The sequence below is a fragment of the Euprymna scolopes genome, chromosome 42 (genome assembly GCF_053919585.1).
Source record: "Euprymna scolopes isolate OS-2025 chromosome 42, ASM5391958v1, whole genome shotgun sequence".
Classification (NCBI taxonomy): domain Eukaryota; kingdom Metazoa; phylum Mollusca; class Cephalopoda; order Sepiida; family Sepiolidae; genus Euprymna; species Euprymna scolopes.
Window position 1 is genome coordinate 65,796,398 of NC_136523.1, and position 26,365 is coordinate 65,822,762.

At 34.5% G+C, this 26,365-nt stretch overlaps 1 protein-coding gene across 1 annotated transcript in view; it reads left to right on the forward strand.

Moving 5' to 3' along the window:
• The window catches only part of LOC145267171 (signal recognition particle 19 kDa protein-like), a 60,292-nt gene that overhangs the window by 10,252 nt on the left and 23,675 nt on the right, over positions 1-26,365 (forward strand). Inside the window, exon 2 of the mRNA XM_080123224.1 lies at positions 11,461-11,536. Coding sequence (XP_079979350.1) covers positions 11,461-11,536 — 76 coding nt within the window. The remainder of the gene's footprint in view (positions 1-11,460; positions 11,537-26,365) is intronic.

Consider the following 26,365-nt stretch of genomic DNA (forward strand, 5'->3'; position numbering starts at 1 on the left):
TGACACTGCTAGCGCCTCAGACTACAGCATTACAAGAATGGTCTAATTCTTTGTTAATTTTGGAGACTGAGGATAAAAATCTGTAAGGTTTCCGTTCTCATAGTCAGTTCCAAGTATTGACAGAGAAACAGGAGTCTGCCCTGAAGCCACTAAAAGACAAAGTTGAAGAACGCCCCCCCCCCATATGATAATATGATTAGGTACTGAAGTTCAATTCCTGTTGATGTTATGTATGTGTAAACTGTTACACGCTGACAAGGCAGAAAATGTACCTCGTAATAATTCACATTAAAAAAAAACAGGGTTTTAATTGAATTTTTATGGTATATTTTGATTCTTGAATTAAAAAAGCTTCTCTCTCTCCCCATGTTAAGAATGGCTTTTTAAAGTTTTTATTTAGAAAGCCATTCTTAACATGGACAGAGAGAGAGGTGGGTTAACTATTCTGAACTTTTAACCTAACAATTTTATAAACAAAAGATACTGTAAAAATTCAAATGTTTATTTATTTATTTATTTTTTTAACAAAATAGGGAATAAGAACCCTGATCGACTTCACTGCAAGAAAAAAAAAAAATAAATAAAGGACACTGAAGGTGTCCTTTATTTTTTTTTTTTGCACACACATTGGCTCTGTAAACAAATGTTGTGACAAGAAAACTGTGTGTGTGTATATATATATATATATATATATATTTTGTGAGAAATTCCATATACAACCGCCATCTTTCTTGTTTAGGCCGGCCACACAGTTCTAGTAGCTGGTATGTGATTGGTTTAAATTTGAATGTGTCAGGTGATTTAACTTGGCATGCTTTTTGTATCATGCTATTATTTTTCTGTCTAAGAGAAATTCGGCATCGAGATACTCAAACCACAGCGGCTCTCACTGAAGGGAGCCAAGACAATTCCTTCATGAACACCAAACTGTTGGTGAACAAAGGACAAATTTCTTCAAGCAGAGAAAACCTATATTGCTGAATCTATCCAAATCACGGATGACATTCAAGAACTGTTCTGCATGTTTATTTTCCAAATCTTGAATCTTATCTCATTTCATCTTGAGCCCCCTGGGGCTCACATATGCCTGATTATAGGCGCTATCATTCCCGCCGAATTTACCATGAAACATTCATAGATCCTTCCAAAGGAACAACGAACTAACATTCCAACAATAGGAATTCGAACTAAGGACTCCATGCGTATCGGGGCAAATCTGGCCACCGTTTTGCAAAAGGACTATACCAGAACCAAAGAACTTTCATTGCTGTTATTTGTGAATAAATTTTGAGTTTAAAGGTATGGCTTTTGTTTGTGGAATTCATTTGCTTCTGCAGGAAGGAAATTGAGATGTGTGAGAAAGAAATTTCTTTCAATATATATATTTTAAAATAATGATAAAAACAAGTTACTATATCACGACAAAACTTTTTAAACCAAACTTTGAATTGGTTTAAAAAAAAAAATGACTTATATTATATTGCAACAATAAAACTTTTTAAACAAAACTTTGGGTTACTTTTTTTTTTTTTTTTAAATAATAAAACGAGTTACTTTATTTACTTGTGACTAAAAATGATTTTTCTGGAGAGTGTGTTTATATATTTACATAACTTTTTGCAAAACATTTTGTAGGGAACAGGATTTTCCCTACATTAAAAACCAGTGTAAGAATTTAAAACACTGAACTTTCCTGTTATCAGTTAAGGAGAAACAAGCAAGATTTGAGAATTACATTATTTTTTTATAACTTTTCTCCTATGTAATAAGATGACCACAGAAATTCTCCTCTGGACCAAAATATTGTAGGTTTGCAACAGATGCCACATACAAATTCAATACGTCTAGGCTATTAGCCACTATCTTATGTAACTTTTGACCATTTTTAGACTAGCAATACCAGACACCATAATGTTCAGTGCTGGACAAGTCACACACTGCTACTTAATTTGACACTCGGTCTTTAAATCAGTAATAAATACCTCCATCGTTAAAACATATAACTGGATTCACAATAAAATTGACTTTAAAATGTTATTTTAATATTTTTGTTGTGATTTGTATATTCGAAGAAATCGTTATTTAAATCCGACTATTAACGATAAAGCATGTTGCATAAATGGAGTGTGTTCACGTAAATACTTTAAGTGAAAGTTGTACCCATCGACGTTTCTAGTTGTTTTAGCTAATCCGGGAATAGGATCGTCTTTGCTATGGAATTTGAACACAGCACATACGTCTTTCCAGTTAAAAGTTAGAATATCTCAAAGTTGAGGTTTTGTAGTACAAACATAAGTAAAGATAGAAACTGTGTTCAAACGCTATTTAATAGCAAATTTTATTTCTTTTGTCCTAAAATTTGAAAAGAATTGGATAAAAACTTTTTATGCCGGAGTTGATAAAAATAGTGACAAGCGCATACAAACATGAGAATTTTTGTGCATCATGGCACACACAAAAAAATGAAACAAGTGTTCGTCAACTTACGAACATAAAGGATTCATTTTATTTTTATTATTTGAAAACAAGTTTTCAATTATGGACAGGAAAAGAATATTTGGTAAATATGTAGTTTAGCCACATAAATTATGACAGACAAAAAATTAAAAAACTATTTTTATATAAAATACATTAGACCCAAAGGCTGAAATAAAACCAAATGAAATTTCATTTTCATTAATTTTCATTTTTATTAGACTAAATGTACAACATTCGGGGCTGCTGGATTGCTTTTAAAATTTGGCCTTTCTAGGGTTTGACAGTTTGGCCTTCTTAAAGCTAAATCTGGCCGTTTTTATGCTATTTCATGCATAAAAAAGGCTAAATTTGGCCTTTAAAAGCATATGTCAAACTTTAGAAAGGCCAAATTTTAAAAGCAATATGGCGACCTCGAATGTTGCACATTTAGTCTAATAAAAATGATGAAAAATAGTAAAAATGAAATTTTTTTTCTGATTTTAGTTCAGCCTTTGGGTCTAATAATGTATTTTATATAAAAATAAATTTTTTTTTTTTTACATGGGTATCACCACTTATCAAGGCCTGGAAGCCACTCGGGGATAAGGGTTATTGTGTGTACAATAATCATTAGGATAGTATTGTAGTAGTAGTTGGTATTGGAGATTTGATAAAGTGTCTTACTTAGGAGGGCGATTAATCAGGAATTTGTTTATGTTGGACTTGAAGACATCCAAGTTGTAGTCAGGTGGGAAACAGGCAAACAGAAGAGAATTCCACAGGTGTGCACTTCTCAGAAAGAAGCTTTGTTCATGGAATCTACGTTTTGATTTAGGCACAGATAAAGAGTAGGCGAAATTATTGACAATGGTCTTAGCTAGACGGGTGTTTATCGTGAAAGATTGGTGAGAGGGGATCAGAAATTGGAGCTCGGACGAGCACTTGCTATGCAAATAACGATAAAACAAAGACAGGCTTGCAACGTCTCTTCTGGGGAAGAGAGGTTGCAGGGAAGAGAAAAGGGTATCCCCTACTAAGCCACGAAGTCCCTTTTTGTACTTTGTCAAGGCAGGATAGGCTGTTTTTAGAAGCTCCAGCCCAGATGTGGCAGCAGTACTTCATCTTTGGACGTACTTGGCTTTTATACAGATAGAGAATTGCATCAGTAGTGAGATATCTTCTGGAGTGATAGAAGGATGCCACCATTTTCCCAGCGGCCTTGTCAACAGACTTGATATACATGTTCCATTTCAGATCAGGAGTAAAGGTCAAACCCAGGAGCTTGTCAAAACATGAAGCCTCCCGAAGACGAGAGCCATCCATTTCAATTGATGCTAGATGAGGATCAGAGCGTTGATGATGTAAAGATAGGAGCTTGGTTTTAGATGCATTCCTCTTCCTCCACTGAACCACACGCTCAAGATCAGAGGAGAGAGAATCAAAGAGCTTTGTTATTTATGGCCTTTGATGTGTTGCCATAGATGGTCGTGTCATCTGCATAGATGTCAACAAATGATTTAAGTATGTGTTTTGGGAGATCATTGATGTAGATCAGGAAGAGAGTTGGGCCCAGGATTGGCCCTGGGGGACTCCAGCATTAATACTGTGGACCTCTGATTGCTGCCCATCAACTACTCTTATGAACCTATCAGAGAGAAATGATTTAATTATTGAGAAAACATTTCCAGTTATACCGTAGCTGGAAATCTTGTGACATAGGCCCTTATGCCATGACTTATCGAAGGCCTTTGATATGTCAAGAGCAATTGCCCTAGAAAGGAAGCCTTTGTCAAGAGATTCACTAATCCTATGGAAGATAACTGTCAGCACATCAGCTGTAGATCTAGCAGAACGGAAACCATGTCACTAAGGAGGTTATTTCTGCTGAGGTGGTTGACTACTTTATTTAATATGGATTCCAGTAACTTACTCATGACACACAAGAGACTTATTGGTCTGTACTGAGAGTGAGATGACTTACCACCTGAATTCTTAAATACAGGGCATACTGCTAAGGTTTTCCAGGGTGTTGGGAAGCACTTCTCCTTAAGGCAATGCTTAAACAGTTTTGTAAGTATGGGGACAAGTTCTGGTTGAAACTTTTTCAACACTATAATTGGAATGCCATCAGGGCCAGTTGCTTTACTGGAGTCAAGGTTCTTGATTAGTTTGGCGACCTCATGCACAGATATTTGTATGTTGCATAGCGTGTTGTCTGTTGTAGGAGGAAATATGGGGAGTTAATGACCTTCGTTGCAGAGGGTAGTTAGCTGCAAACTTTTTGGCAAATAGTTTGGCCTTGTGTGATGCTGATGAGATGACCTCAGATCTATTGATGATGGTTGGGATAGAGCACACCCTTCTATTCAGGATCCTGTTTGCTATTTGCCAAAACTGGTGAGAACCACGCCGCTACTCAGCTACTTTAGATTTGACAGACTGAACATATAGTAGCAATACACATTAAAAAATTGAAATAGCTTGAAATATTTCAATATTGGTATGCATAGAAAGAGCTTGATGAGCTAAGAAAGAATCTTTTTAAATTTTTAAAATCTGATTAAATTAAGGAAGTTATGGCTATTTTTGTGCCTTACACGTTTGGATATTTTTCCCTCTTTAAGACCATATGCGTTTCGTCACATTTTTTACACTACTTTTTCAGTAAAAATGGCATATCTTTGTTAAAACACAAGACTAAGAAATGAAATTTACCATATAAGTGTATTTTTGTACAAGGAATCAGAATATGCAACTGAAAATCTCCCAAAGTTTATGGTTTCCAAATAATCTGCAGTAAATGTGCATAAATATGCAGCAATTCCTTAAAAATGCCATGTATCCATAAACAGAAAAGAAGTTGGAGAACTCAAAGTTGAATTGTAATGTGCTTTATGTACAAAAAACTTAAATCTAAACATAAGACCATTTAAAAATGAATAGATTGCAATATTTCTTTGGTATTATTGTAGATTAACACCTTCTGTTTAACCCCACTCAACTCCTTCTGACCACCCCTCCAAAATGTGATTCTACCTTTTTAGGAAATTATGTATAAAATGCCATGAAAAACTTTAATGAAAGATAAACAAATTATTTTAGAATTGAATGTAAAATAATTTCCTATTACAGGTCATTCTAGCATTTTAGGGCAGTTAACTGTTTTTTTTTTTTTATGGGAAAATATGCATGCTTTTTTTTTTTTTTTTTTTAAGATGATTATGTGTAGTCTTAAGAGGGTTTCTATGCAATGAGAATATGGGGAGGGTTGCCATTCGGACTTTGAATTAATTGTAGGGCTAAGGAAAATTATGTGTGAACATACTGAAAACTTGACAGAGACAAAGCTAACAAAAACAATATTAGAGGGGGGAGCGTTTAGTTTCACAAAAATTTAATGTAAAATAATTCATCATTTCCTGGCCATTCTAGCATTTTAGGACAGTTAACCAATTTATTTTTATGTGTATTTTTCTTTAAGGAAGGATCTATTTTTAGTTTGTTTGTTTTAGATGCTTGTATGTGGCTTACAGAGGTATTTTGTTGGGGGGGCTTGCCACTCGAACTTAGTGTTATTGTTAGGGTTAAAGAGTGTTTTAGGAGGAGACTTGCCACACCTAATTTGTATTAGAGGTGAAGTTAAGAGAGCTTTTTTTCAAAGAGAGCGTTCAAAAATTTGTTGATTTCTATTTTCGAGGTTGAAGGTGCTAATTCCATAGGCCGTTTATACTACGCTGGAGCAGGTTGTAAAAATATCTTTCGCTTAATAAGTAGAAAAAAAAAATAACGAAATAAAAAGCTTCCTAATTGTAGTTTGATGTGTTTTCTAACTGCTTTTAAAATTTTAAGAATATTGATATAGATTTTGAGGGTTTGTATTACTATACACATAGATTCGAAAAAGTTGTCAAAAAAACAAATATATAACAAATAAATGTTATCAAAAGCAAGTTACTTTTCTACCTAACTGGATAATTTTTTAGTGTTTTTATTTAATGTAACATGTTTATTCAGCTTGAAAACAGTGTTTACCGATGTTTTGGAAAATTTAAAATGGTGCCCGACTCTCTTGAAACGGTAAGTTTGGGGAAAAGAGTTAAAAATAAAAAAGTAGACAAAATACTGCTAGAAACTTGCTCAATATATGTTACCGTGACGTAGGCTGACATATATTCGGTGAGTTTTTAACAGTATTTTGTATAGTTTTTTTTATTTTTAACTCCTTTTCTCAAACTTACCGTGTCAAAGAGAGTCGGGCCGGGCGCCATTTTTAATTTTCCAATACATCGGTAAACATTGTATGTTTTTCGAGCTGAATAAACATGTTACATTGAATAAAAACACAAAAAATATATCCAGTTTGGTAGAAAAGTAACTTATCTTGCCTTTGATAACATTTATTTGTTATATATTTGTTTTTTGACAACTTTTTCGAATCTATGTATGAAGAAGATTTTGATACTTATTTTGATTTAAAAAAAAAAAAAAAAAAACATTTGTGGCTGTTCGCAGTAAAACATTGTTTTAATTCGTTGTTCAAAACTAATTTAAAGAATAAAAGTGCATGCAAGCTATATATCTACAAAAGTTTTTGTTTTTTTAACCATGTTTTTAAATTTGACGAGCAATGTGAGAAATTGCAACAGATTCATAATGCCGAATTGGTTGGGATTGTTATTATACATTCTGAAAACCGAATAGTTCTAAACTAATGTTATTCTGATAACAAAATAGCTCTCATTAAACATATAAGAACATTTCTATTCATATTTTCATGTTTTTCTTAATTCGTTCTTGAATAAAAATTAAAGAACGCGTGCTGTTTATACACTGTGCTTTCGCTGATTCTACAGGCTGGAGCTGCTGCTGCTGCTTCTAGTAATACTAACTTCATTTGACCAAATTCGAGAAATAGAAACAATTTTTTTTTCGGGTAGGTCCTTTTAAATTATCAATTACCGCGGTCCTACTCAACATAAAATAATACTTTTAATTGATAAAGATAGTAAAAAGATTGATTTACTTACTACTGGGTGTCCAAAGAATTTTTTTTTCAAAATGTTCAATACTCGTCATATTAAAGTCTTATTTTTAACACGACAAAAAAAGAAATGGTCAAAAATATTTCAGACACTTGACAGTATTAAGATTAACACCTCTTCTAATTGGTTCCCAAATTTCATGACGAAATTCTTCATACAATCACGGTACGGACCTTTAGAAAACAGGGGGGGGGGTCATTACAAAACCTTACCGAAAACGCCATTTTATGACGTTCACATTTTTATCACTTTATTTGCTTAAAACTCTTAAAATATATAATGTACATTCATATTTATTAATTCATTTAAAAGTATATTCATTTCTGAACAAAACAGTAGTAATTTGAAGACTTGAAGTGCTTTGGTTTAAAAAATATGGCTATTTTAGTAGAACTACCTTGAAATCTGTGATTATCCAAAGCGTTTTTTCGTCCGTGTGTATTACTACATGTAGCTCTCTTGCATTTTTTATTACTCTTTTACAGTGGTTGCTGGCAGTTCTGAAAGCAGCTTTAGTCTCAGTATATCTATTACGTTGGTAGCTATGGAAAAAGTGATTTCTGTGCGCAATGGCAGCAGCACATTCTGGAGAGAACCATGGCTGGCTGTTAGATTTTTGTTGGAATTTTTTGGATGTTATGAATCGGTCTATGCCTATAATTAACCATTCTGTCAGGTCTGATACTATAGAGGACACATCCTTTTTAAACATGGAATGCAGAGGTAGATCAGATATGAATGTACAGAAGCTATCCCAGTCAGCCATAGACTATCGATATACAGTACAGTGGAGAGGTATATCCGAAGACATTGTATTTCATTTTTATCTTAACTGATGCGACGGAGCGGTCGGAGGAACCCCGGAGGGATAGAACCGAACATGAACATAGCTCAGGGGAAGTTAATAAAAAGGTCTAGGAGGCTTGCATGCTGACTGGTAGTATCGGGCACACGGGTGGGTTCATGAACAATCTGAGTGAGGTCATAGGCAATGGCAAAATCATGATAGAACCTCTCCTCATCATCTGTCTTATTTGAGTGGGTCAGCCATTCCACATTATGGACATTGAAGTCACCGCAAATGTGAATGTTAGCCGAAGCAGACAGGATGAGGTCAATTTTCTCAGATATACTCTTAAAGACAGTAACCCTGCTGTTGTGGGGGCGATAAAGGGCAAATATAAATGTGGTGGTGTAAGCAAGTGCAACCCGGAAGCACATATAAGGTAAATTAGGGTCTTCTCTGGAGCATATTCCACGTCCATGGCGATCTTGGGGGGCAGATTTAGATATTAAGTTAGAGTATCCTTTAATTATGAACTCCTCTAGGGAAGTGGTTGGCCCTATGCCAGTTTCGCTTAGGAAGAATATGTCCGGTTTTGTCTTCTGTAATTGGATTTCAACCTCTGGAAGGTTGGAACGTAGACCCCTGATGTTGGAGAAGGAGACATAGTAGTAGGGGTCTACGTTGGAGGATGGGGTTCTAGGTTTATTCATGTTTTTTCTGGAGATATTTCATGTTGAGGTTTTGGGATTTGTGGAACAGGTCGACAGACTTGGTTAGAGCAGTACAGAGAGGGAAAATAGGAGAGAAAAAGACAGGAATTATTTTTTTATTTTTTTTTTTATTTATTTATTTTTTTTTTTGTAGCACATAAGGTAAAGTTGTAACCATTACCCACTAGTATGGCATCGATAGGCCCCACCAGAAACTACTCCACTAAAAAGTCAAAACTGTTGGTATCTTCATTTTCTTGTGTAAAAGTAACAGGTTTTTGTTATTGTTTATTGTGTTAATAAGGTCTCCATACATTACTTGGGAAGTAGGCATTAAAATCAAGTTGAATATATATATGTGTGTGTGTGTGTGTGTGTGTGTGCGTGTATGTATATGTAAAATCCTATAAAAATGAAAATAATTTTAGGTTGTGGTTGAATTTGCTATTTTAAAATTGCCAATAGTTCTGCTTATATTATACTGGGGAGGGGTACATGCCATTGCCCTGGTGTTTGTAGGTGTGTGTGTGTTTTTGGATAAATGAAAAGAAAAATCGTTGGTTGTTTTAAAAAAAAAAAAAAAGGAAGCCTTGACGCGCAGTTGGAAAATAGTAAAGTGCGGAAAAAAAAAAAGCTCGACCTGGCAGGTGCCCGTTTTTGACGAGTCAATGACGTGAACTTTGAGTGCGAGTCTGTTGGCTTTTTTTTTTTTTTTTTTTTTTTAATACAAAAAAGTTTAATGCACATGCGGCGATTGTAAGCAATAGCTATTTAGCAGTTAACATTTTCTGCGGGACAGTTTTTAATGAGGTCAGTAACCCGGTTTGTTTGTTTTTTCCTAACTTTGGGGAAAACCCGCTCCCTGTTTATTAGGGGGAGTGTCTCCTCTCGAAATGAAAGCAACCATCTGATATGACGATAAGCTGACATTGACCAGACGTTAAATTGCTTTCTAGAGAGCACTGGCCCTGGGCCAGTTATTCAAATCGAGTTTCGGTTTTTTATACTGAAAAACGAAAGTAACACGTGCCGATCTGAGAATGTTGAATATTTAACGTTTCAAAGTCGGGCAAATTAAATAGAGGTGACCACCATTATACATACACACATTTTTTCTTTTATATATATATATATATATATATATATATATATATAGATTAAAATATTTTTTAAAAAATTGTATATCATTACTCAAAATCCTGTTTAAAACTTTGCAGAATATTGGAATTAAAATCTTTTAAAAATTATTAAATTTTTTTTTAATTCAATTAATTGTAATAAAGAGAAAAAGAATTGTTTTGAACATAATATTGATTTTATGTTTACTCTTACTTTTTTTTTCACAATTTCAAGTGAAATAAGAATTGTGTGTATAATAAAAATATTTTTTAATTATTTAAATTCTTCAGTTTTATAAAATGTTGGAATTTTGCTCGACCTAAATTTAATTTTAGTTTTTGTCATGTGAAATACGAGGGCGGGAAAGTGAAACACCTACAAAAAATACTTTTCTCGACTATATTTAACAAAAACTGCCTTTAAACTATAAGCTAATTTAAAAATGAATAAGTATCGAAAATTTCATGCAAATCTTACCATTAGTTGATTTTTGATTTTTTTTTCAACGTGTGCATTTACGCTTTTGAACTTTTGAAATGATCATTACGTATGAACATTGTTTTAAGGCATCGATAATGTAAACACAATTTTAATTATGCATTTTCATTATTTTTGTATGGTGAAAATTTTTTTTTTTTAATTATTTTATTTAAAGCTTTTAAATGGTACAAAAGTTGTAACTTGTATTGCAGTTACATATGGGCGGGGAGGGTGAAATCTTTGGTATGTGTTGGAGGTGCCTATGGAAATGAAATGCTCTGGCTGCCCATAAGTATCAACAAAACAATTATTTTAGAATGACATTTTCAAAGACAGTTAAAAAAAACATTTTTTTTAATGCTGAAAAAGTTAGTTTGTAATAAAACAATTAACGTTTCATAGGGAATGGAGATTCTTAACTTGTGACAAATTCTGAGACTGAGATATGCAGGCACTTAATTGTGGAGACAGATATTTGGAAAACCTTTTTCATCAATTTACTTTTACAGATTTCTGATAAAAAAAAAACATCTGCCTTATATTTTTGCAAAATACTACTTTGTCTTCTAATATTTTGTAAATATGCCAGATTCACATTTATTAGCTTCAACCTTCTGTACTTCACCCACAAAAAAAAAAAACAAAAAAAAAAAAAACACTGGAACCCTACCACTAACTCTAAATTCAGGTGGCAGCACCCTCTCGCAAAAAAAACAAAAAAAAGGTGACTGAAATAATAAAAATTCTGTACAAAGAGGAAGAAGTATACATTCAATCAGCTTTTTAATCTATATATATTTTTCTTGTAAAAAAACTTTTCATTATTTGAATTAAAGTTACTAAGTTTTTTTCTTTTTCTTTAAAGGTGGATATGTGTTTATCCAGCTTATCTAAATAGCAAAAAGACAATTAAGGAAGGAAGACGAATAGCAAAAGACAAGGTAAGAATTCTTGTATCTGCATATTTGTGTTTCTCACATGTACATAACTTTGATAAATACACATTGAATTATTTTTATTTATTATTTATTGAAATCAATAATAAAATTAAAAAAACTAAAACAAATTTTTCCAAAATCCTATTTAAAAAAATTTGTAAACATGACTGTATTTTAATTATTTTTCTCAAATGTTTAAATATAACTATTCATGATTTTTTTTTCTTTTACTCATGACTCGTCACTTAACAAGGCCAAAAGCCACAGGTAGATAAGGTTTTTCAATTGGATAATGTAATCTTTTTATGAAAGGATTGAGAATTGTTATTTTTTTTTTTTTACTCTTATTCATCCCTTAAAAAGCATATCGCCACTTGGACATAAGAGGCTACTATTTGAGGCCATGTCTAGAAAAGATTAACAAGATATGTTTGTTACATTTAAACTTCTGTATATCAGTACAGCCAGGGAAGCAGGCAGCTGATGGCATTCAAGTCATATATTTTTAACTTCAGAAATCATTACTAATATAATAAATATAGAGTACAACATAATAATCAATAGAATATTTGCTCTATAATTAATGCAAAAATTAACATGTACTTTGAAATCGGGCCATACCAGGAGGCCCGCTAGTGTGTATGTATATATATATATGTATGTTTGATGAGGAGGGTGGCTAGTCTCCCTGAAGGATTAAAAACAAGACCTTCCAAAGGGTGAATAAACCCTTTTTTGAGGTCAACGGCCAACTAGCACCATGTGTGTTTGTGTGTGTGCTGGGGTGGAGAGGGCTCCCGTAAGCCGTGGTGAAGGCAACCTTTCTAGGAGAAGCAAATCTCTGATTTAAAAACCATAAAGCGGGAGACCAGTACCCGCATTAAGCTGGTCTGCAGTTTAACTTGTTGCTGGCTATCTTGCTCTTGCTTGTTGCTGGATCTCAACATTTTGAACCGAGAGAGAGACTTAGCTGTCGTACAAAGCTAAGACTCTGTAACATCATCTGTGTATAGATACTCCTTCAGGCATTTGTCTATAAAAATGGTCCTGTGGCGATGGAAGTCATTTTTGGGCTCATGGAGTTTTAAGTGTCTGAGGGAGTGGCACTCGTCTGACAAGACTTTGCAATCATTATATATATATATATATATATATGAGAGAAAGAGAGTAGCTTCCTCCAGTCTTGCCAGATTATAAATCCCCACTATAAGGGTCTGGTGCTACCAGATCAGGCTGTCTATTGGCTTCCTGAGACGAAATGCACCTACATCGATTTTCTGTTTTTGTTCTCTTTTGTAAAACTTAATTATGTTCTGCAAAAACAAAAACAACAGCCCCCTTCCCTTCTCTTCTTTTTCCTTCCCTACTTCCCAACCCCGTCAGTGGGGCATTAGAATACACTGACTGCCCCCTTGCAGAGAGTAAAAGTCCCTCAATGGGGCCACCTGTTGGCCGTAGGTGGCATCCCGTAATGTCTACGAAAAGGATCCTGGTGGCTGAGCAACTGATACCTAGGGAAATAAAGGTATCGGTTGCAACACTCCACTTTGGCCTCATACTGGGCCAGACGGGCGATCGGAGAGGCCCGATCCGATCAATCGGCTGGTCACGTCTAGCTCACCACTTATACACATACAATCTACACCAAATCTAAATAATACACAACACTTCCCCATCAATACTGATCCCCAAATAAGTGGTTAAAGCAGTGGCTGAGGGTCAATTGTATATAGTGAACAAGGACTAGACATGGATGTTTTTCTCTGATCTTTCCCATATTTTACTTGGATGGGAGAAATTAAGATACACGAGTGCTCAAAGCCTACATTATGTACGAGTATATCATACCTGTAACCCTGTTGTAGGTAGGGCGAATGGGCTCCCCCCCCCCCCCCCCCTGTGCGCATCCCAAGTAGGGCTCCAAGGTGGGTGGGGAGCAGGGATGATGAATTAAAAAAACGAACCCAATATAAGTTATAAAAATCCAAGTAAAAAAAGATTTTTAGACAGTTCTGACAGTGACACGAATGAGGAATCAGATAACTATCCAAACTTTATAGTAATGGAGTCAATTGGAGAAGTGCCTTTAACCAAACTCTCCCCCTTCAAGATAGAAAAAATACTATCAGAAAGGGTCAAACCTAAACTAGTCAAAAAATTAAGAAATGGTATTCTTTTGATAGAAATTCTTACAAAACACAGGCAGATGAACTTTTAAAAAGGAAACATTTTGACAATATAAAAATAAAAACATACCCTCACAAAACACTAAACATATGCAAAGGAGTTGTGAAAAGCCCTGAACTTTCACTTTGCTCCATCAACGAAATCCGTTCAAATCTAAAAGAACAAAATGTAACGGATGTCAGAAGAATTCAAATTAAAAAAAAATGGAGAAATGATAAACACACACTCGTATATATTAACCTTTTACCAACAAAAAATTCCACAAGAAATAAAAATAGCCTATGAGAAACTAAGAGTCGAACCATACATCCCCAACCCACTGCGTTGCTTTAAATGTCAAAAGTTTGGTCGCCATCAGGACCGATGTACACGCCAGCCAGTTTGTGGAAGGTGTGGAGACAACGACAATCATATCAACTGTCAAAAAACTTATAAATGTGCCAATTGTACAGAAAATCACAGTGCCTACTCCAAAGACTGTGAAATCTGGAAAAAAGAAAAAGAAATTGTTAAAATTAAACACTCATTAAACATCACCTACCCAGAAGCAAGGAAAAAGACAGTAACAGCTAAATATTCCGAAATAACAAAAAAGAATACTCCCAACACAAATAAACACAATGACAATTATTGCACAACAAAGCTTGATATTAAAATCCAAGACCTCACCAACCAAATCAAAATATTGATAAATACAATTGAAGAAATGAAAAAAAACTCACTGGAACCAAAAATCCAAACACCACACCCAGTAGACCAGAAACAAATCCAAAAAAACAAACCAGAACCAAACTTAACTAAACAAAAACTACAAATAAACCCACAAATTCCCCTCTCCAATAGCTTTAAGATATTGGAGATCGAGAACTCTGAAGAGCAGAATACCAACAATAAGGAGAGTCCCTTCATCCCCCACAAGAGTTCTAATATAAAAACAGATAAGAACAATCAAAAAAATAAAGATTCTCCAAAAACATCCGAACAGACAAGAACAATAAATGGGGAAAAATTCCCCGAAGAAAACCAAACCATGATCCCGCTCAACATCTAAAACCAGAGATAAATCAAACATAAAAGCTAACAAACCAATTGAACACAATGAACCAGAAGCCATGGAAACAGAAACCGAATCTACCAATGATAAAAAGCTCACAAATGCTCAAATACACATGAAACAGTCCAATGATTCAAATACAAGAACTACAGACCAAAATAAATTTAAAACCTCCTTGGAAACAATGGAAATAGAAGACAAAACTTCTAAACCCCCATAAAAAAGAAAACCCCCCCTATTCCCAAGACAAAAGGAAATCAAATACATAAAATCTAAACTATGGCCAACAAAATAATCCAATGGAATTGCAGAGGTATAAAAGCCAACCGGAATGAATTACTTCTACTAATATCCGATCTATGCCCCACAATAATATGCCTACAAGAAACCTTTTTAAAACCATCTGAAAATATCAATCTCCAAAGTTTTACTGAATACAACTACACAACAAAGAACCCAAATAGAGCTTCTGGAGGAACATCCATTCTCATTAACAAAAACACAGTACAAAGCCAAATAAATCTACAAACTAACAGGCAATTGCTGTCACAGCCACCCTACATAGAACGGTCACAATTTGCTCCATTTATCTGCCTCCAAACATAGATGAAACTGAAATAGAAAAACTCATCAACCAACTTCCTCGCCCCTTATTATTAGGCGATTTTAATAGTCATAATGTTAGTTGGGGATGCTCAAACACAGATAGAAAAGGAATCACTATAGAAAATATTATCAGCAACAATCTATGCATATATAACAACAAAAAACCAACCTTTATTCACTCTGCTACAAATTCGTCCTCAGCAATTGACCTCTCTATAAGTGATCCTAGTATCTTTATAGATTACAATTGGACAGTGCATATAGATACCTGTGGAAGTGACCACTTCCCAATAACTTTAGAACATTTTGGTCCTGAAATAATCTCAAATTCCTCGCTGGAACCTTAAAAAAAGCTAACTGGAATAAATTCAAATTACTATGCAAACACAAACTCCTGCCTGGTAAACATGAGAAAGACCCAATCACTCACTTTACAGATACCATTATCTCAATAGCAGAAGAATGTATTCCTAAAACAAAATCATCAACCAAGTATAATCGTCCCTGGTTTAATAATGACTGTAAAAAGGCTATCAGGCTACGATGTGCTGCATTAAGAAAATTCAACAATCAACCAACTACTCAGAATTTAAACAACTTTAAAATATGCAGGGCTAAAGCACGCCGAACAATAAACGAAGCCAAAAGGGAATCATGGAAGAATTTTGTGTCTAAAATCAATAACACCACCAAAGACAAAACTATGGAATATGATTCAGAAAATATCAGGAAAAAACACCAGTCCCCCTGTCAACCACCTCTGTGTAAACAATAGTAAAATAACTAAAAAAGAGGACATGGCAAACCTGCTTGCAGATACTATTGCAAATAATTCATCTTCTAAAAATTACGATAAAAAATTCCAAATCATTAAATAGGAATCAGAAAAAAACAAACTGAACTTTAAAAGTAATAATGAGGAAGAATACAACAAACCTTTTACCATCCATGAACTAAAGGATACATTAAAAAAAATCCAACAACACGGCTGAGGGACCTGATAAAATAACGTATGAATTTCTAAAACAACTACCAGATGAACCATTAAAGTATTTACTTTCTATTTATAATGACATCTGGCTCAATGGCAATCTTCCAGCCATATGGAAACAAGCCACAGTCATTCCTATACCAAAACCAGGAAAGGATGCATCTGAACCCTCCAATTATTGCCCCATAGCTCTAACAAGCTGCGTGTGTAAGATCATGGAGAGAATGGTCAACACCAGGTTAATTTGGTTTCTGGAAACAAATAAAATAACTAATTTTCAGTGTGGCTTCCGAAAACATTGTAGCACAACAGACCATTTAATTTGTCTAGAAACTTTCATGAGAAATTCATTCATACAAAAAAAGCATGACTGCTATTTTCTTTGATCTTGAAAAAGCGTACGATATCACATGGAGGTATGGCATCATGAAACATCTCAAAGAAGCTGGAGTGAAAGGAAGACTACCCATCTTCATCAACAACTTCATTAATAACAGACTATTCAATGTCCGTGTAGGAACGTGCCTATCGGACATCAAGGAACAGGAAACGGGAGTTCCACAGGGAAGTATTTTGTCAGTAACATTATTCAGCCTAAAAATTAACAGTATTGTTGGATGCATAAACCAAGGCGTGGATTGCTCTCTATATGTTGATGATTTTTTAATTGCATACAGTTCGAGACATATCCATATAATTGAGCGTCAACTTCAACAATGCATTGACAAAATAAAAAAATGGACAACTAAGAATGGCTTCAAATTTTCCATTAACAAAACAAAATGTATGCACTTTTAAAACTAGATGATATTCCGATTCCTGTTGTAAATGAACATAAATTCTTAGGGTTAATACTAGACAAAAAACTTACATTCATCCCTCATATAAAACATCTTAAAAATAAATGTAATAAAACCCTACAGCTAATGCGGGTCATTGCCCACACAGATTGGGGAGCGGACAGACAAACCCTATTAAAGTTATATAGATCACTAGTGCGATCGAAACTAGACTATGGTAGCTTCATTTATGGTGACACCAGAAAGTCGTATATAAAGATATTGGACACCGTTCAACATCAGGGCCTCAGGCTTGCGCTGGGAGCCTTCCGAACTTCCCCCATCAATAGTCTCTATGCAGAAGCCAATGAACCCCCATTATCAATTCGACGCGACAAACTAGCCTTGCAATACCTGACCAAAATTCTCTCTTGCCCAGACAATCCTGCTTACAACTGCATTGCAAACTCACTAGATTACTTACTCTATGATAGAGAAAAATCACAACCAACAAATCCAACCTCTAACTGTACCTTCAATCCAAATTACCAAAATCTATATGACCAAAAGTAAAAGCTATAAAACCTTTTGGGCTCCGTACAAAACCACTAGTAGAAGATGCAGGTATCACAATCACCAATATCCATAATGTCAACCAACTAAGCTTTCCACCCTGGCTACTAAAACAACCTGAAATCATCCTTGAATTAAATAACCTCCCAAAAAATCAAACCCATTCACTAATCTATCAAGAAAAACTCCTTATCATTCAGGAAAAATACCCAAACCATCAGCACATATACACAGATGGGTCCAAAGACAGCAACAAAACCGGATGCGGAGTTGTATCCATTAACATTACCTTACAGAAGCGACTACCAGACCATGCCTCAATTTTTAGTGCCGAAGCCACAGCCTTAGATATGGCACTAGATCTCATCACTGACCTTACCCACAACAAATTTATAATTTTTTCAGACTCCCTATCAGTACTCGAATCCTTAAATAATAAAAATTTAAATAACCCACTACTCATCAAACTGCTACAAAAAATACACACTCTCTCACAAAACAAAAGTATCAAATTCTGCTGGATCCTCAGTCATTCTGGAATTCAGGGCAATGAAAAAGCTGACATAGCTGCCAAAAATGCTTTAAAACTCCTTAAAAGCAATATAAAAATTTCACATTCTGACTACAAACAACAAATAATCTCATTATGAAGAAATGGCAAGAAAGATGGAATAACTGTCCAAATAATAAACTTTTCAAGATCAAACCCACAATAGAAGAATGATTACCAGATGCCAGAAGATCATGTAGAAAGGAAGTGATTTTGTCCCGTATTCGCATAGGACGTACGCACATAACCCACTCCTTCCTGCTAAAAAAAGAAGACCCTCCAGAGTGTTTTGTATGCCAATAACCTTTTACAGTAAAACACTTTCTTTTGGATTGTGGCGATCTCGCGCATATCCGGCAAAATTATTACCATGTCAACAATATGAAGGAACTATTTAAAAAAATAAACTCCAACAAAATACTAACATTTCTGAAAAAAGTAAATCTATATAAAAGAATATAACTTTAATTCAATCCAACTTTACACCCCACCCCACCCCCCAAAAAAAGGAAGGAAGCACATCACCTAATGATACAAAAAGTCTGATTTGACTCACTGATTAAATTAAAATATCTATTCCAAAAACAAAAAAATTGGAACTCGGCATTAAATAACCAAAAAAAAAAAAAAAAAAGAAAAAAGGTTGATATGCTGTAAAACCAAACCAAACCAAGCCACTATAAGGGTGCCTGCATGTAAAGCTTGTGGCAAGAGTTGTGCAGTCTCAACCACACCTCATCAGTCTGCATTAAATACAAATGGCAAGTGGAGGTGCAGGACAACTAGAAACAATGCCAATATAAGCAGAGAGCACATACAGAGTCTATAATTCCAAATGGTCACCCATCTGGTACTAGTATATATATATATATATATATATATATACCGATATATACAGGGTGTCCCATACACTCTTTAAATTATCTCAACTTGCAACATGAATATGCGACGTTTTCAAGAAATGTATAGGAATAAAGAATGGTACTGTCAGCTGGGTAGAGCACTTCCAGATAGTTAGGTCCTGGATATGACCTAAAACTATATCCGATGGTGAGGCCCCACCTTGCGGGTCTTGGGGAGTGTGGAGCCACCCTTTAATTGCTATTGCTCCCAGATCCACTCTGACTCGGAGTGGTAGTACCTGTTAGGGTCCCAACTATGGGTTAAATAGAATCTGACTTAAAAAAAAATATACTCCATTAAAAATCGTTCCTCAAAATAACTAGATTCGGCATTAAATAACCTGAAAAAGGTTGATATGCCGTAAAACAAAAACAACCAACCAACCAATCCAGATAGTTAGGATGAAGTATGGACTACTGTCCACACTCACGATTTTTCTCTTTTTGGGAGTGTGTGTGTGGGAAGGGGCTACACTGAATGAGTTGAAAGCAACCATTGAAAGATGTGTAAAAATACCAATTGAACTGATTAGGAACATGTTCAATTCAATCAGGGAGCGTTGTCAGCTGTTCATGGACCACAATGGCTAATAATTTGAACACTTTCGATAATTAGCTGGTTTCTATATTTTGTTCACAGTATTTTGATGTATGAAATTTTACTTTCTTATAATGTTGGTTTTATAGTCATTTAAAGAGTGTATACATTTTATTGGGACACCCTGTATACATCTATAAAAGTGAAATTGTCTGTGTGTACATTTTCCTCCCAAACTACTTTGTCAATTTTCAGTCTACAGACTCGAGATTTGACATAAGGGGTATTGAGATTTGGGAAAATCTTTTTAATTGGTTTTCGGCCAGAAATTTGGCTTTCAAGGGGTCAAAGTTCAACTATTTGATCCTTGAAAACTCTACCAAACTCCTTTGCCAGTTTTGGGTCTAAACACTTGAAATTTTAGATGCTTAGACATGGATCCAACTTTTTAATTTGGTTTGAGCCCAAAACAAATTTTAAGGGGTCAAAATTAAGGTGAAAGTTAAAAGAATTTTGATCTTTGCGATCTCTACCAAATTACTCAGTCAATTTTTGGTCTAAACATTTGAAATTTTACATAAAGTGTATTTAGGCATAGGGCAAACTTTTTAATTTGTTTTTGGCCGAAAATTTGGCTGTTAGGGGTCAAAGTTCAAACACTTTGACCTTTGCGATCTCTAGCAAACTATTCAGCCAATTTTGAGTGTAAACATTTGAAATTTTACATAAAGGGTATTCAGATCTGCAGCAAGTTTTTGGGCAAAAATTTCGCTGCCAAGAGGTCAAAGTTGAAAAAGTTGACCTTTGCAGACCCTACCAAACTCTTCCACCAATTTTGAGTCTAAACACTTGAAATTTTAGATGTAGGTTACCTGGACATGAGTTAAACATTTTAATATATATATATATATATATATATATATATACACACACGCACATAAAGTTATGAACAGTACATAGGGCTCGAGCAAAGCCGGGCTGAACTGCTAGTATTGTAATAAAATGGAATTTTTTGGAGAAAATAAATATTCATGTATTTAGTTATATTTCCTTTCTGACTTTCATATATATGGGGAAGTTAAAGGAAGAGAGTGAAATTAATTCTTTAAGTAGAGACTTAACGGGATAATACAAAGCTCAACAAAATTGTATTGAAGCTTATTTGGAATTAAATAAGAAAGGAAAATGAAGGTATAAAATATATATATATATGGGGAAATTAAAGGAAGGTATAATATATATATATATATATATATGGGGAAGTTAAAGGAAGACACCAATATATAGATTTATTCAATAAGAGTATACATAGGTTTAATTAAGCAACTTTTTTTTTTTTATCAAGGCCCGGAAGCCACCTGGGGATAAGGGTTATTGCGTGTACAGTAATCAATGGGATAATATCGTAGTAATCGTTAATAATTGAGATTTGATAAAGTGTTTTACTTAAGGGGGCTGTTTGTCAGGAATTTGTTAATGTTGGACTTGAAGACATCCAAGTTGTAGTCAGGTGGGAAACAGGCAAATGGAAGAGAGTTCCACAGGCGTGCACTTCTAAGAAAGCTTTTTTCATGGAATCTACGTTTTGATTTAAACACAAATAAAGAATGGGGAAAATTATTGACAGTGGTTTCAGCTAGACGGGTGTTTATCATGAAAGATTGGCGAGGGGGTACCAGATATTGGAGCTCAGACGAGCACTTCACATGGAAATAACGATAAAACAAAGACAGGCTCACAACATCTCTTCTCTGGGAGAGAGGTTGCAGGGAAGACAAAAGGGTATCCCCTACTAAGCCATGAAGTCTATTTTGTACTCTGTCAAGGCAGGATAGGCTGTTTTTAGTAGCTTCTGTCCAGATGTGGCAGCGGTACTCCATCATTGGACGTACTTAGCTTTTATACAGATAGAGAATTGCTTCAGCAATGAGATATCTTCTAGAGTGGTAGAAGAATCCTACCATTTTTCCAGCGACCTTGGCAACAGACTTGATGTACATGTTCCATTTCAGACCAGGAGTAAAGGTCAATCCCAGAAGCTTGTCAAAACATGAAGCCTCCCCTAGACGAGAGCCGTCCATTTCAATTGATGCCAGATGGGGATCTGAGCATTGATGATGTAAAGATTGGAGCTTGGTTTTAGATCCTCCACTGAACCACACGCTCAAGATCAGAGGAGAGAGAATCAAAGAGCTTTGTTATTTATGGCCTTTGATGTGTTGCCATAGATGGTCGTGTCATCAGCATAGATGTCAACAAATGATTTAAGTATGTGTTTTGGGAGATCATTGATGTAGATCAGGAAGAGAGTTGGGCCCAGGATGAACCCCTGAAAGACTCCAGCATTAATACAGTAGCTGGAAATCTTGTGACGTAGGCCTTTATGCCATACTTTATCTAAGGCCTTCGATATGTCAAGAGCAATTGCCCTAGAAAGGAAGACTTTGTTGAAAGATTCACTAATCCTATGAGATATAACCGTTAGCACATCTGCTGTAGATCTAGCAGAACGGAAACCATATTGCATGTCACTAAGGAGGTTATTTCTGCTGAGGTGGTTGACTACTTTATTTAATATGGATTCTAGCAACTTACTCATGACACACTAGAAACTTATTGGTCTGTACTGAGTGAGATGACTTATCACTTGAATTCTTAAATACAGAGCATACTGATGAAGTTTTCCAGGGTGTTGGAAAGCACTTCTCCTTAAGGCAACGCGTAAGCAGTTTTGTAAGTATGAGGTTAAGTTCTGGTTGGAGCTTTTTCAACACTATAATTGGAATGCTGTCAGGGCTAGTTGTTTTTCTAGAATCAAGGTTCTTGATTAGCTTGGCGACCTCATGCACAGATATTTGTATGTTGCATAGCGTGTTTGTTATAGGAGGAAATAGTTTCTGGAGCTACCGATAACACATCCACAGTGCATTATCTACTCTCCATTATAAAATAAAAGTAAATGGGTACGAGGGACTTATTAATATCTACTTAATATAAGTCCGTTGCTCCATTTCCAATTTAGGACAATATTTGAAGATAGTTTCCTCTCCCATATTAATGCGTAGATTTATAATGTGATACACAAGGGATTATGTATCAGATATGAATAATAATAATAAAAACATTTTAACCTTATTAGAAGTTGGCATTCTTCTTTGCTTGTTGCTGGACAGAACTAACCTTGAATTGGCTTCATTCACATCATTTAAACTTGTAAGCTCTACTATTTTAACAAGTTCTTAGCATTATATACGTAAAAATCAGGGGCAGCATGCGTGGGAATAGACCAGCATGTGTTTTTAGTGTGATAACCTTTAAATTTATATGGAAAACTTAAAAAGGAAAAACATTCATCAACAGTCTTTATTTCAAGAGTTCCTCACGATGAACACATTGAAACAAAGACAAAACATTGAATAAAACAAACTTTTTTTCCTTGTTCAATGGAAATATGGAGATATTTCTATAATGTTCATCATATATTATACATTTTTCTCTTTGAGAACTTTGTTTATTCTAACGAGTCCATGGAAGAAATATTCAATATTGACATACAAATGATGATTGTTCCCCTTGAACAAAACTGATGCGTAATATTGCACTAAAGTTTTTATTTGGGGTAACAAAAAAAAAGAAACGATTGGTAAATAAAATCTTTGGAATCTAGTAAAATTGTTATTTATATATGCTCTGTTGTTATATCTTAAATAAGCTTTCATTTAAAAAGGATCATATAATAAGAATAGAAAACATGCACTAAGAATTTCGTCCTAACTCTGATCAGCTGGCACTGTTCCGTACTCAATTTCCCACAAATGATGCAAACATTTCTGTGCGGATCGAGCAGTCTGAAACTGGACATGCATATTTTGAGTTAAGTTTAATGCCTTCACATGGCACCAAAAAGTAGAGTATTTGAGGCAAGCATTTATTTCGTCTGCTGGTGGTGGAGGAATTACAAGTAACATTTGTCTGAAATCTCCTGCAAGCAATATTACTGCATTCCCAAATGGTATGACATTGCCATGCAAATCTTGCAAGGATCAACCAAGAGCCTCAAGTGATTTTTTGCGTACCATTGTGCATTCATCCTAAACAATAAGTTTGTATTTCTGCAATATTTTTCCCCATACTGGATGTTTTGGAGATGTCGAACATGAGATTATTAAAAAATTGAATGTTTAATAGTAGTTTCAAAGTAGAATAAATAGTTCTACTTGGTAGCAAGGTCGCAGGTATTCCGCATGCAGCAAGGGCTAAGGCTATGTCATTTTGCCACCGAATGGCTGCCAAAATCATTTTTATTACAAAGGTTTTACCAGCTACTCCTGGTGCTGTTCAAGGTAGCAGTAGTTTCCAAATCACTTCTATTCTGACAGTGAGTAAATTAGGTGACTAAAATAGGATTTATCCACGTTTTGACAATGCACTGTAATTAATTTAGGAGACTAAAATAGGATGAGAGATGGACAGATAGAGAGGAAGATATATAGATAGAAAAGAGAAAGTGAGAGGGAAATAGAGAAGGAGATAGAGAAATAGAGGGATTGATAGAGAGAGGGAGTGAGACAGGAAAGGATAGAGAAAGATAGAGGGAGTTAGAGAAAGGGGCTCAAAGAGAGATGGAGAGGGTGATAAAGGAAGGAAGGATGGATGGAGAGATATTAAGAGAGGAAGAGAGAGGTGGAGAGAAACAGAAGGTGAACTACACTTCACTATTTTTTCCTCTAACAGTAGAGAAGAAATCCTTTGAGACTGAGGCAATTTTTATTTTTTGTCACTATCCAGAATATCCCCCCTCCCCTTTTTTTGAATTTATCTTTTATTTATTTATTTATTTATTTTTTTTTGAGCTAGATTTTTCACACATTAGAAACCGACCGGGTTATTTGTACTTTCACCTAACAAAAATTTAAAATAAAGTGGCACTTATGCACTTAATGTGAAAATACTATTTTAAAAAATAGCATAACATAAGTGCATAAGTGCCACTTTATTTTAAATATTTATTTTCTAAAGGACTGTTTGAATAAATCCACAATGAATTAAATTTTAAGTGTTATGTAATTTTCTCAGCGTTCAGCTCGGCAACGCTAGGAAAAGTAAAGTAAAATTTTAAATGTAGAAACATCAAAAAAACAAAAACTACTGTTCATTAAATGTTTGTAGAAAATGTCTTTTTTCTTTTTTTTTTGTCAAATTAATTTTAAACAATTTTTGCAATAAATAATAGCAACTTCGTTAATTTTACAATTTGTCCCAGCGTATTACAAACACCTCAACCTCCCATGTTAAAAATGGCTTTCAGAATATCCCCCCCAACCTTCCCATGTTGAGAACAGCTTTCAACTAATCTACCCTATGTTCTCTCCTAAGAATTTAAAAGCACATACATTTCCACATGTCCACATGTACATTAAACCTATGACAGATATGCATGCATTACATTATGCAAACTATACTCATCCTACATCACAGAAACCATTATTGCTCTCCAAACAGCCTCAATAATTTATTTCGCTTCTAATGTAACTATCGCTAGACATCAAATCCCTATTATGTTACCTAGCATCTTTATTCTTATGAGAAGCATTATGCTTCGAAATGCCATGGTATAAAGAGTCCTCACTTACCCAACACCTAATTTATGTATATCTTTATTGAATAAATCTATATTAATATATACTTTTATATCTTCATTTTCCTTTCTTGCTTACGTCTCTCTCTCTATATATATATATATATTTAAAGTGATGGTTGTGTAGTTCCAACGAGAGAAAAAATGTATATTTAAAAGAGTGTAGCCATCAACAATTGTGGGTTTTTTTAAAAGGTTTTCATCATATTTTTATTTTAAAATATTTTTATAACGCGTTTCGAGCTTAGGGTGTGCTCTCTTCAGATATTTTCGTAAAAAGTTTTTCTTTAAAATGGGAGTTTGTGGATATGCCTCCGCTGATATTAAATATGTTTTTCATAGTGGTGACTGGTGCGATGCGTGTGTTCAGTGTTTAGACATTCTGTCTCCAGCTGTAAGTGTTTCACTGTGACCGGTCACAGTGAAACACTTACAGCTGGAGACAGAATGTCTAAACACTGAACACATGCATCGCACCAGTCACCACTATGAAAAACATATTTAATATCAGCGGAGGCATATCCACAAACTCCCATTTTAAAGAAAAACTTTTTACGAAAATATCTGAAGAGAGCACACCCTAAGCTCGAAACGCGTTATAAAAATATTTTAAAATAAAAATATGATGAAAACCTTTTAAAAAAACCCACAATTGTTGATGGCTACACTCTTTTAAATATATATATATATATATATATATATATTCACTTGCTCAGTAGATGTTCATTTTTTAAACTCTAGAGCACATATAATATATATTCATATAGCTAGAAGAATATCTATCCCAAGTCGGATTAAATTAATTCCCCTCAACAGAACCATTTTATATACTTTTATGTCCCTTTAAAATCAGATATAATATTACTAAACCTTATGTCGAATCTTTATTCTAATTTTGATCACAATTCATTGTGATTTTGATTCTAGAAATTATCTAAAAATTAAGCTTAAGGGATCTTAATTATATAAAAGTTGGATTTGGCCCAAGATGCAGTACTGCTAGGAAGGTTCTTT